The 11,971-nt window shown below is 55.1% G+C and overlaps 1 protein-coding gene across 37 annotated transcripts in view; it reads right to left on the reverse strand.

Annotated features, from left to right (window-relative positions):
• Positions 1-11,594, reverse strand: part of MADD (MAP kinase activating death domain) — a 48,720-nt gene extending 37,126 nt beyond the window's left edge. For 30 of the 37 annotated variants that reach the window (XM_045290911.1, XM_045290918.1, XM_045290915.1 and 27 more), the window contains exons 1-7: positions 8,399-10,020; positions 7,198-7,363; positions 6,065-6,661; positions 5,054-5,357; positions 4,457-4,588; positions 3,873-3,986; positions 2,844-2,924 (exon numbers count right to left, since the gene is read on the reverse strand). In XM_045290911.1, the coding sequence (XP_045146846.1) occupies positions 2,844-2,924; positions 3,873-3,986; positions 4,457-4,588; positions 5,054-5,357; positions 6,065-6,661; positions 7,198-7,259 (1,290 nt within the window). In that variant the 5' untranslated portion in view covers positions 7,260-7,363; positions 8,399-10,020. The other 7 variants (XM_045290901.1, XM_045290908.1, XM_045290904.1 and 4 more) reach the window with 5 other exon arrangements.
• Between the last annotated feature and the right edge of the window lie 377 nt (positions 11,595-11,971).

Genomic DNA, 11,971 nt, shown 5'->3' on the forward strand with positions numbered 1-11,971 from the left:
GAAGGGAGACGTCAGACAGTGCAAGATATGACAAAATAATAATTTATAAATTATCAAGGGTTCACGAGGGAGGGGAAATAATGAGGAGCTGAAGCCCAGGGCTTACGTGGAGAGCAAATGTTTTGAGACTGATGAGGGCAATGAATGTACAAATGTGCTTTACATAATTGATGTATGTATGGATGTGATAAGAGTTGTATGAGCCCCTAATAAAATGATTTAAAAAAATAAGAATCCATGTAGTGTGGCTTCTGGCAAGTCCTCTGATGGCAGAGAGGACTTGGCTGGAGGCAATTTGGTCAAACCGGAATTCTAGGGTACAGTTTTCACATGGATCTTAGCCATGAAAGCTTGCCTTTCACGTGTCAGCTCACGTGGCAATAAAAGCCAAACCAGACGCCCTGCCATCGCGTCCAGTCCAACTCATCAAGACCTCAGATAGGGTTTTGGAGGCTGTCGAGCTTTACCAGAGCAGACAGCCTCCTCTTCCCCCCACCGAGCAGCTGGTGGGTTTGAATCACCGACCTTGAGGATAGCAGAACTCTGGTGGTAATTTAGACCACCTATAACCCTGGGGCTCCTACACTGAAGGCTCCTGACCTAAACGAACCGCTGAGGCCGAGCAGAGCAGTGATTCACAAGTGGTCAGCAAGCACAAGCGCGCCTGTGGATGCTGTTAAGGCCCTAATCCAACAGGTCTGGGATGGAGCTGCGTCGAGCTCGCCGAGGGCCCCATCATTTGCGTCAGAATCAGACAGGGCCTGCGAACATCCCAAGTATCAGTCCATCTAGCGCCTCTTCCCTCACATCAGCTGCTGCGACAACCATTGCCAGCCAAACACACAGCCAGGGCAGGCAGCTCACGATCTTGCGGCCCCTGCCATCCTCACCAGGCTGCAGTGCACGGTGTCACGTAACATCAGCGGGATGAAGCAGGTGAGGATGAGAGGGCGGTGCAAAACAACCCCTTAACTCCGGAAGGCTCTCATGGAGGGGTGCCGCCCAGGGGCGGACCTCAGAGAGGCCCGAGGGTCCTTCAAAATGGACAGTGCCATCTACCGGCAACCCGTACATGACACACACACAGCAGGGCTCCCGGTGGGGCCAACCAGGTGTCACCTTCAGAGTCTGGGTTCAGTGTGCAGAAGGAAGAGGAGAAAAATAACCAATCAACGCAAAATGGATTTAAGAGATTATTCAAGAAAGGATGCTACATACAGACTTTGGGCCCCTACGTAAATCCTACCTACAAGAACGGTCTGTTCTAACAATGTGTCATTATAGGATACCTTCCCTACACGATCACTGAAGACAAAATGGGGGCATAAGCAAACGTGGTGAAGAAAGCTGATGGTCCCCGGCTATCAAAAGATAAGGTATCTGGTGTCTTAAAGGCCTGTAGTTAAACAAGCAGCCATCTAGCAGGGAAGCAATGAAGTCCACCATGGAAGAAGCACACTAGCTGTGTGATCATTAGGTGTCGAAGGGAAGAGGTATCAGAAGTCCAAAAACACACAGCCAAATCGATGTGAAGGGGTGTGGATGTAGTGGAGACCCAAAACCCACCGGCAGGATAACTGGGCGATCCCTCTCAGAAGGGATTATAAATTCAGGTGCGGGTGGCACTGATGAACTACCTAACTAGCCTCTACTTCATAAATATTTCCTCCCCTTACTATTATGGTGTTTACTTATTTGACCTCATTAATCAAGTTAGATTTGCATATGTTCATTTGTATATTTAAGATTATGCGGCACATGAAAATCAAGATAGATAACCCTTCAGAAACAGTAACAGGAGTAACCGTCCCCTGAGGATGCAGGAAGGGAGGGACAGGGAGGAAATGGAGAGCTGATAGCAATGATGATTGCATGACCTCACTCGATGAGACTGAACAGAATTTAATGTGACTGGACATACTGGACTGTGCAAGATGTGCTGATAAAACTATTATATATTTGTTTTAAGAGAAAAGGAAGGATGCTATAGGGACCAATTTGGGGGGAAAATGTGAAAGGAGCTGGGTTGTCTGAATGTTTCAGACTTAGCTCCCACTTGACAAGACTGCGCGCGCATGGGCCCAGGCCACACAGAATCTACGATGTGAGGAGAAACAGGAAGTGATTAGCTGTTTTATATACAACTCAACGTCAGTGCCACTCAAAGTGACAATATAGGACAGCGGTTCTCAACCTGTGGGTCGCGACCTCTTTGGGGGAGGTCAAACGACCCTTTCACAGGGGTCGCCCAATCCATAACATAGCAAAATAAGTTATGAAGTAGTAACAAACATAATTTTATGGTTGGGGGTCACCACAACATGAGGAACTGTATGAAAGGGTCACGGCATCAGGAAGGTTGAGAAGCACTGCTATAGGACAAGGCAGAACTACTCCTGTGGGTTTCTAAGACTTTAATGCTTTACAGGAATAGAAAGCCTCCTTTTTCTCCCTCAGAGCAGCTGATGGGTTCGAACTGCTGACCTTGCAGTTAGCAGCCCAACTGGTAACCCACTATGCAACCAGCGCTCATTTTATATTGGAGGGCTTCAAAATGGAATAGAAAGTTCATGGGCCTTTTCCCATGAACTTCTGAACCCCCACCCCTTGTATAGCATCGCAAGCATTAAAGGGTGGAAGGGCATGCAGTGAATTAGACGGGATCTAAAGTCTTTCTTGAGGCAATATTCACCCCGTTACCCAAAAATGGACCGTGCCTCTTTGAAAGCCCATCCCTGGCTACAAAAATCGACTCCACTTGACGTCACCTGAAAGGCAACCAGCCCTGAGATGAGCTATCCCCATACAGCACGCCAACAGCTCTCTTTCCATCCTCCACCGACCTGCTTCAAATGTTTCTTCAGCTCCAAGGACTCTGGTTCTGGCAGGACAGGCAGCACTTCTGCATTGGTGGGGGCGATCACCTGTGTCAGAGAAAGGTGACAAGGCATCGTCAGAGTGGCTTAGGAGCTCCTACATCTTAGCGAATAACAAGAGCAGGGACTGTATGCACTCGGACGTTCTCATGGGATACATAATAGATGTACACGTGACATCGACAAATAGGAAACATGCGCATCTGATAGGAAAGGAGCCTAAATGTGACTGATGACGTGGTTCTCAACCTTCCTCATGCTGCGACCCTTTCATACAGTTCCTCATGTGGTGGTGACCCCAACCATAACATTATTTTCGTTGCTACTTCATCACTGTCATTTTGCTACTGTTATAAATTGGGCGACCCCTGTGAAAGGGTTGTTCAAGACCCAAAGGGGTCGCGACCCACAGGTTGAGAACCGCTGTTCTAGAGAATAGGATTGTGGGGTTTTTCTTCCATACATTCATCTCTGCTTTCTACAGTGTTACAATGAAAGTATAGATACACGATACGTCAAAAAGCATTGCTACAAAATCAAACCCCTGTAGGCTTGCTGTGAGCTGGAAGTGAATCGACGGCAATGGATTTTTCCTGGGACCAAACTTTGAACCTGCTCACACTGCAGAAGGTTAACAGAACATTTTCACAAGTCTGCGGTGAGAGGCAGCTTCCTATTGGACGCTGCACCTCCAGGAGAGCCAATAGGAGATGACTACACAACGCCTCGGGTCTGCACCACAGCTTCCTCGCTGTTCTTGAAGGAAGAGGGGTGGGCACTTAATTTAGGCCAAAGGAAACCCTCCCAGTCTTTGAGGCCTAACCAAGGGCCTCTGGGCCCAGCTTTCTCTTCAGCCAGTAACGTTGATAAGTAGCATTATTGTTTTCACAGCAGGAACCACCCAGAAGCTTAGGAGCCCTTCCTGGGGGAAGCTGGGCAAACAGCAGGCACAAGCCTGTTCTCGACGCTCCCGCCGGCCTCAGCCACGACACTCACGCGATTGCTGTCCAGGTCCACAAGCCACACGTCATCGGGCATCTTGAAGTCCAGTTTGTAGAGGAAGAAGCTGGCCGGGACCCCAATGATGTACGGGGTGGGAGCCAGCAGCAGCTGCGGGGAAGACAAGAAGCAGCAGAGGGTACAGCTTATCTTGATCGAGCCCCCTCGCCCAGTCACAAGGTTTGTTGAGCTCAGAAAACGGAAGGAGGGCCACAGTCCTTGTCCAAAGCCTCTGAGACTGGGTGTGTTTTCAAAATCAGAATGTTTCGGATTTCAGAAAGCTAACGCTGGGCAGGGGGGTGGTGTGTGTGTGTGTCCCCGGCGTGTTCTGTAACTCCTGCAGCGGAGCGTGGGCCAGTAGCCTATAACTCATTATCGTTAACTGTGATAAATACATACTAATAATAGCATAGGTCTTGCCACCCAATCAGTTCGGCTCGGGTCAGATTTTGCCAACAAGTCAGTAATAGCAGGGAAACGCCCGGGACGCTCTTGAACCTTCTCCCTCAGACTTGGACTATGCTGGAAAATGGGGGGGGGGGTGTTGGAGGGGCAGAGTCCGAAGCCACCTGGCAACTCACCTGCTCTGCCGACGCCATGCAGGTGGGAAGCAGTGGGATAACGGGGAACATGTACTCCAGGGGGTAGATCATGGCCACGAAGGCCATCACCGACATGGACAGGGCGTTGTAGTCCCGGGACTGCAGCACCACCTGCCACAAGCCAGGCCGGAGGACTCACTCAACAGCATCGAGCGAGGTTGTGTAGAAACAGCTCCCACCACCCTTGAAGGCCTTTCCTTTCTCCCTGCCTACGGTCTCCACAATCCCCACCGAACTGGGCCTCAACATGCCTGCCACCTTGCCACCCCAGCAGTCACAGTCCCCTCCGGAACTACCCTCCAACCGCCCTAGTCCTTGTACCCCCATACCAGGGCCACAACTGAAATTGCCATAGGATGAGGTCAGGATCGGAGAGGGTAACTCAGCTGGATGGTACGCCCACTACATACACCCCACGAGATGTCGGTAACTAAATTCAGCCCACACCTGCTGAGTGCCTGCTGTGTACCTGGCTTTGTGTGTCCTCCTGGGGACAGGGAGACAAGAAAGACGCAGTCCCTGTCCTCAGAGAGCTCCTGGCCTAGCCTGAAGAATCCTGGGCCCCAGCTCTCTCACCTTATGCTCCAACAGGATGCAGGTGAGCACTTGGAGACAGGCCTCCACACCCAGCAGCTCCAGGGGAAGGTGCAGGGGGAAGTCCACGAGGTTGAATCTCGAGGGGTCTGGCAGTGCAAAGGTCAGAGCCGGCTGGAGCTCCTGGGGTAGGACCTCAATGTCCACTCGCTTCTGCCCAGAGACTGGTACCGGGGAGCGTAGCAGCCGGTAGATCCAGGCCTCGATCTCCCGGAGGTCTTGCAGGAGGGCACTCGACTTCTCCTCCACCAGCAGTGACCCCGTGAAGATGCGCCACATGGTGTCCCTGAGGGGCAGACAGCAGGAGGCGGCCACATCAGTGTCCGGAGTCCACACCCCGCTGCAACCCAGGACAACCCCCTCGGGCCAAAGGTCTACTGCTGCAAATGGAGCAGCACTGGGGAAAGCTTGTCGGGGGCTCGGGGAGGATCAGACGGGGGACCCGAGGGAAAGAATGCGTGTGCACAAAACACACATGGGGTCGGACTCGCTGCCCAACCCACCGAGACAAACCAAGACCCTCAGACTATGTCAAATGCAATCCGCTACGCCTGCCTCTGGAGCCTCTTGCCCTCAGCAAGGACTAACAAGATCATATGTCACTAGCTGCCATCAAGGCAGCCCCTGGCACAAAGGAATGAGCGGGCAGCCAGTTCTGCCTGGCCATTGTGATTCACGGGGCTTCAACCAACTGAGTGTCAGAAGCTGACCCCCAGGCCTCTCTTGCTAGTCTGTTTTAGTGTGGAAGCTCTGCGGAAATCTGCTTGGCCCCCACTGATAGATGGGGTGGTGGCTAGACGCGAGATGCCTTGGCTGGGAATCAAACTGGGGCCTCCGGCATGGAGTATGAGCTTTCTAACACGGAGCCACCGCAGCCCTCTAATAGCACAGTCCTTGCTTCCCAGGGGCTGGAGGAAGGGTCCAGGCCCCTCGCAGGCCTGAGACGCCTCTAAAGAGCTCCCCTGCCCTCCGAGGGCCGGCGGCAGAACGCACCTTTGCACGCCCCGAGGGATGCCCAGCCTCTTGGCCAGCAGGCGCTCGCTGCAGCGGTCCACCAGGCGTTTGAGGGTGTACAGGCAATCGCGGAAGGTGGAGAAGAAGGGGTAGTGGCTGAGCACACACAGGGACGTCAGGGTACTGTTGCGGGACCTGCTGCCCGCCTTGGCCCGGCATTTGCCCCGAGGAGACTGGTTCACGTCAGGGGTAGAGTCAGCGCTGGGAGGCGGCAGGGACGAGCCGCCCTCTGAGCTGTCAGTGCCAGCCTCTTCTGAGGCGCAGGGAGCACGGGGTCCTTCCTTGCCCCGGGACCCCAGCCCCGCCTCCCCCTTCTCCTTGGGCAGGCGCTTCTGGAAGGAACGGTAGAAATTCACGCAGATGCCATAACGCGTGACTCCAGTGTCCTTGTCGGTGAGGGTGAAGACGAAGGACGCGTCGTCCCGCAGGCTCATGCGCCGCTGACGCACGCTCAGGCAGCCCTCTGGCTGGCAGAAGAAGACCACATCGGGGGGCAGGGGGAACTCGGGGTGATCCTCCAAGGGGTAGCGCCGCAGCAGTTCAGGGGTCTGGGCCACGCTGTCGCTGCTCGGGTGTCTGCAGAGGATAGAAGCGAATTCAGCAGCCTGACGCGATCGAAGCTGCACCTGCTTTTACCCAGCCATCAGGAAATACAGCTCGAGGTGCTACTCCGGACAAAGTAACCTCCCTGGAAGTGGGTGGGGAACCTTGGGGTCCATGGCCGAGTCTGGCTGGGAGGCTAGTGAATGAGTGAGCTCTGGGCTGTCATGAAGACACCCACCTTAAGGCAAACGGGACATTGGAACCGTAACATCACTAGCACCATGCGAGGGGTGGCAGCTCATGTTATCACGCGCCGGGCACATGCACACAGCGAAGGGTGAGCACGCTGTACTTTTCTTTCTTTCAAAACAAGGCCAGCGGGGAAGAGCAAGCAGGCCTGCTCCAGTCCACAGAGGTCAGCTCTGTCTGCATTGCTCAAGGCCAACCCTCCCCGTAGCCTGGACTCCCCCCTGGCTTCACAGCTGGCACCAGGGGGCAGTGACAGCGGGGAGGAAGAGGTGATGGGGCCAGGGAGGTGACCAGATGAAAAGGAGTTCCTTTTTGGTTACCTGGCCCCGACGATCACTAGGTAGTCCAGTAACCGAGGGCAAAACTTCTTTTTCTGCACCATGGTGCCGACGCTTCAGCAGTTCATCGCAGAGAAACCTCGGTGCGCCCCAGCGAGAAGTCTCCACGTGCCCAAAGTGATTTTCAATATTATCTGAGAATGCAAGTCTAAAAGGAAGGAAATTTTAAAAAGTACTGATAAGGTCTGTGCCTAAGAGACTCATCCCTCAGGAATAAAAAGAGAGAGAGAGAGAGAGACTCATCCCTCGCCACTTCCTCCTAGACTAGGGTGTAGGTCAGGCCTTCCAATTTCTGATCTACGATGGCGAACAAGAGCCTTTTCCTACTCTAGAACTCTCTCTGAGATTGTGATCCTGATCGGCCAGAGTGGAATGTCATGAAGTAGGACAATGGCTCTCACCTTCCTGCCCGGCCCTGTTTCCAGCCTTGTCCGCAGGGACAGGGCTCGGTTCTGTAAAACAGACCCAAGGCAGTCTCATCTGGCCACCGTCATCATGACAACGTGAATTCAGTCACTCACTCGCAGGACTGCTCCGGGGAGCTCAGGAGCACAGCAGCCTCTCCGGCCAGTGCTGCCCACCCGCCAGCGTCTGTGTGTGGAACCTCATCCTCCCTGGTCCTAAGAGTCTGCGTTCCCTTTGCAGCAACACTGCACGCAGACTGCAGTGGAGACAAGAGCAGCAGATGGGTACTCGACCTCACACAGTCCAGAGAGCGCCAGTCTGCCCCCAATTGTTTCCCTCAGCCACTTTCCTCCTGCAGGCAAAACGCCCCCACTCCCCTCCCTGCGGCTACTGCTACTAGCTCGCTCTGCCCTTGGTGCTGAATCAGTCTTTTGTTGATGGTGGTGGTCTTTCCCCCTCCCGAATCCCCCTCTTCTGGTGCCAGGATCGGAATCAGAATGTATACAGATGAGGTCTACACTCTGTCTTACAGATACAGGGGGAGAGATGCAGAAACACCAGGAGATCTGCAAGGAGGGGGCGGGGGGTGCTCAGAGAAATGACTACATAAAGGTCTAAGATCAGGAAAAGCTGAAACATGAACCAGAGCTAAGCTGTTGAGTCTATGCCAACTCGGAGGGATGGGAGTGGAGGGGGGGCTGAGTGGACTGCCCAAAAAGGTTGTTAGGGTTGGCCCGTCTTTCTCCCCTGGAACAGTCGGTGGTTCCGAACTGCTGACCTTGGGGCTAGCAGCCGGCAGCCAGCAGCCTTTAGGGAAGCAGACAGCATCTGTCTCCTGTGGCGCGGTGGTGGGTTTGAACAGCCAAACTTTTGGATGAAGCGGAGCGCTTAAGCACTGTGCCCCAAGGCTCCTCAGAGAAGGCTTGACTTGGTCTGAACTGATGTCCTGCTGGGTCTCCCTCTGTCCAACGCGTCACTCCATTCTGAGGTTATGTCCAGTGCTGCCAGGATCCCACCTCTGTGTCCTGCACATGGCCGCACCAAGACCACGTTCGCCGGACACACAGCATTCGTGAAGCAATCTGCGCACACCACTCCTTTCTTTGGGGCTGTGTGCTCTCAGATAGACAGACAGACACACACACACACACACACACACACACACACACACACACACATACTGCCTGTATGCCACAGCCCTGTTTGACTAAGAGTACAAGTTCTGTCTTTTCAGCCCCTACCTAATAACCAACAAAACTTATCTGCACCATCTCAGAAATGCCCCAAATGCTGCTCTTGCTCCCAACAGAAGACCTGCAGGTAATAGGATTCACTTTTGTCTCCATAGCGACTCTGGCTCTCTGCACTATTTATAGCAGAGTCACAGTCCCTCCCCTGCGTGGTGACCGCACAGTGCGAGCAGCTGCTACTCCAGCATCAGCCAAGGCCCCTAACAATCCATTCTTCTCGGACGCAGAGCCACCTCTTCCCCGGGGCACCTGCTAAGACTCAGACTGTCTTCTCCCCATCTGTCGTCAGTTTGTACTGGTGCTAATTCTGGCTTCTGATAGCACTATCTCCTCAACAAACAAGCAAAACCAAGTTCCAGGAAACACCACGCTGCACACTCATTTCTCCACATCACCCCTGCTTCACGAGCCCCAACAGCCCTGTGGTTCTCAGCTGCTCGGGAGTCATAAGCATACTGCAGAAGGTGGGTCACGGTGACAGCGGCTCGGGGCCCACCCAACCAGAATGAGACGGGGAGGGCTGGACAAAAAGGAGATGGAAGATGCGTAGAAACATCATTTCTTCTAAAACAAATGGTACAGACACAAACCAGTATTTATAGGACCAGGGATCAAAGCTAAGCCCGGAAAGTAGGTTTGCATTGAAAACCAGGAGCCTTTTGCTGCCCCAAACTCAGAGATGACCATGGAAGCATTGCCTACAAATCAATGAAGCCTTGGATCACGAGCCCTGGTGGGATTCCCAACCTTCTTCATGGACAACCATGTGATAAAACTCCCAGCATGCTCAACAGCCCTCACCATCCAGAGCCACAGGGACCCACGACCCAGCTCCTAGTGGTCAAACCCACTGCCAGCCCTGGGAGGCCAACACACAGCAACCTAGGAAGGGCAGGCGAGAACTGCCCCAGAGCATTTCCAAGTCTGTAAAGCTTCCCAGAAGCCGACTGTCACAACTTGCTCCCATGGCGCCAGTAGTTGGTTTGAACAACCAGCCTTTGGGCAGCACCCAAGCGCTTTAACCCCATGTGCCAGCAGGGCTCCACCCCACAATTCGTACACCATCAGCTTCCAGTTATTCCCATAAAAGAGGCAACCAAGTGCCCCTGAGTCCATGCCGACTGGGGGTGAACCTATAGGACTGGGTAGAACTGCCCCAGTTTCCAAGAGAGTAACTCTTTAGGGGAGTAAAAGAGCCCATCTTTCTCCCCCAGAGCAGCTGATGGTTTGGAACTGTTGACCTTGGTGTTAGCAGCCCAATGCGTAACCACTAAGCCACCAGCTGCTCCCTTTCCCCACAAAGGCTCTCAATTCTCTTAGCACCACACCCTCTTCCAACCAGGCTTAGGCTCTGCCTCTGGCCTCAACCGTAGCTATTAAAGCAGTCTCTGGTCCATCGCTGCATTTATTCCAAAGGCATCAGTCCCAAAGCCATTCTCATCATCACCAAATCACTCCCTCCACCCGTAAGATTAAGAACCCACAAACCTTCATTTCATCTGCGACCATTTCATCTAAGCCTACCTGGGCCATGTTAACCAGCCTTTTGGCTTCGGCTCTCGTTTGGGGGCAGGATTTCATAGTAAAACCACAGGAATCGGGGACCAAGATGACATCTCTGCTGACGTGAGCACCACAGGAGGCTCTCTGCCCCTCCTCCCTCGCCCGGTGCAGTGACCTTGCTAGCGCATCGGCACAGACTGGTCCAGCGTGTGGGAGAGAGAACCTGAGCAACCAGGCTGGGGCGGCGAGGGCGAGGGGAGGAAGGATGCTCCCAGGCAGGCGGGGAAGGGCGCGGTGACCAGAAGGCTGAGACAGGCTCCACTCTCCACCCGTGCCCATTTTAATGCATCAAATTAAAAATGAAGACCCAATCATAGTTGTCATGATCCTAACCCAAACTAAAGCACACGCACACGCACCCGCGTGCGCGCACGCACACTGCCACGCTCCCACGCCAGGTGCTCATCCCAGCTGGTCCGGGACAGCTCCGCCCGCCCCCTCACCTGCTGGACAGCTCTCCCCCAGCTCACGTCCCCAACGCGCGCCGCCCGCGCCCGGAATCGAGCACCGCAGCCCCCGAGCACCCTACTTTTGCCCCCGCCTCCTTTCTCTACAGCCCCGCTCCCCGCTCCAATCCCCCCTCACCCTCACGCCCCTTGGCACTCCTGGAAGGCCTCCTCTGAACCGCGTCCCCCTAGGTCTCGTTCCCTCTCACCACTCCGGTCTGCACCCCGCCCAGTTAGCCCCCCGGAGTCCCCGGTGGCCCGGCCTTTCCTACCTCTCGAGTCCCCGAGAGCGGCCAGGCCCGCCGGACGCGCCCGGGCCGCCGAGCGTCAGTGGGGCCCCGGCGCGGCGGCGCTCCCAGCGGGCGCCAGTTCCGCGTCTGCACGGTGGGGGGGCGCGTACCACTCACCCGCGCGGGGCGGGGGCACAGGGCTGCACCAAGCCGCGCGCACAGGGAGGACGGCGGCTACGCACGCACCGATCCGTGCGTGGGCCCGCGACCCGGCTGGGACGCGCGGGCTCCGGGGAGGACTCCGAGGAGTACCTGGTATGTCAGCTGCGCAGTTTTAATTCGTCACGGCAAGAGAGCCCATGTTGATGAACTATTGATTAATCGAGAAGCGACTTCTCAAGACCAACCGCCTCGGAGACTTCCTGATGCCCACCCCCACCAGGCCTCACCTGACACCCCCGTACATGGTTTGGAAGTGCCCAGTCGACGGGACTGGAACGCGGGCTAGCCCGCTCACGGAGCCTACCAACTCAGGGCGGCGGGGGGGGACACGGGCTGGAGGGCGTGGCCGCGGGATCACCTATACCGGGCGCGCGCCCGGGGAACGGGGGTGGGTGCGCGCGCGCGCCGTACCGCGGTGCCCGCTGGGAAAGAGAGTCCAGCCCTTGGGCGAGCCCAGACCACGGAGTAGGCAGCTTCCTTAGGGGTCATTTCTTCCTGTGCCACCGGGCCTGGGCGGCTGGCAGGAGGGTGGGCCTGGCTCGGGGCCGTTCAGGTTGGGCCCTGTGTTTCAGATGCCAACTAAAAAACCACGGTGCCGTCCACCCGCATGCAGCGCAAGGCTTGGTTCAGAAAATCCCAC

The sequence above is a fragment of the Echinops telfairi genome, unplaced genomic scaffold (genome assembly GCF_000313985.2).
Source record: "Echinops telfairi isolate 266 unplaced genomic scaffold, ASM31398v2 ScPeMD7_60;HRSCAF=208, whole genome shotgun sequence".
Classification (NCBI taxonomy): Eukaryota; Metazoa; Chordata; class Mammalia; order Afrosoricida; family Tenrecidae; genus Echinops; species Echinops telfairi.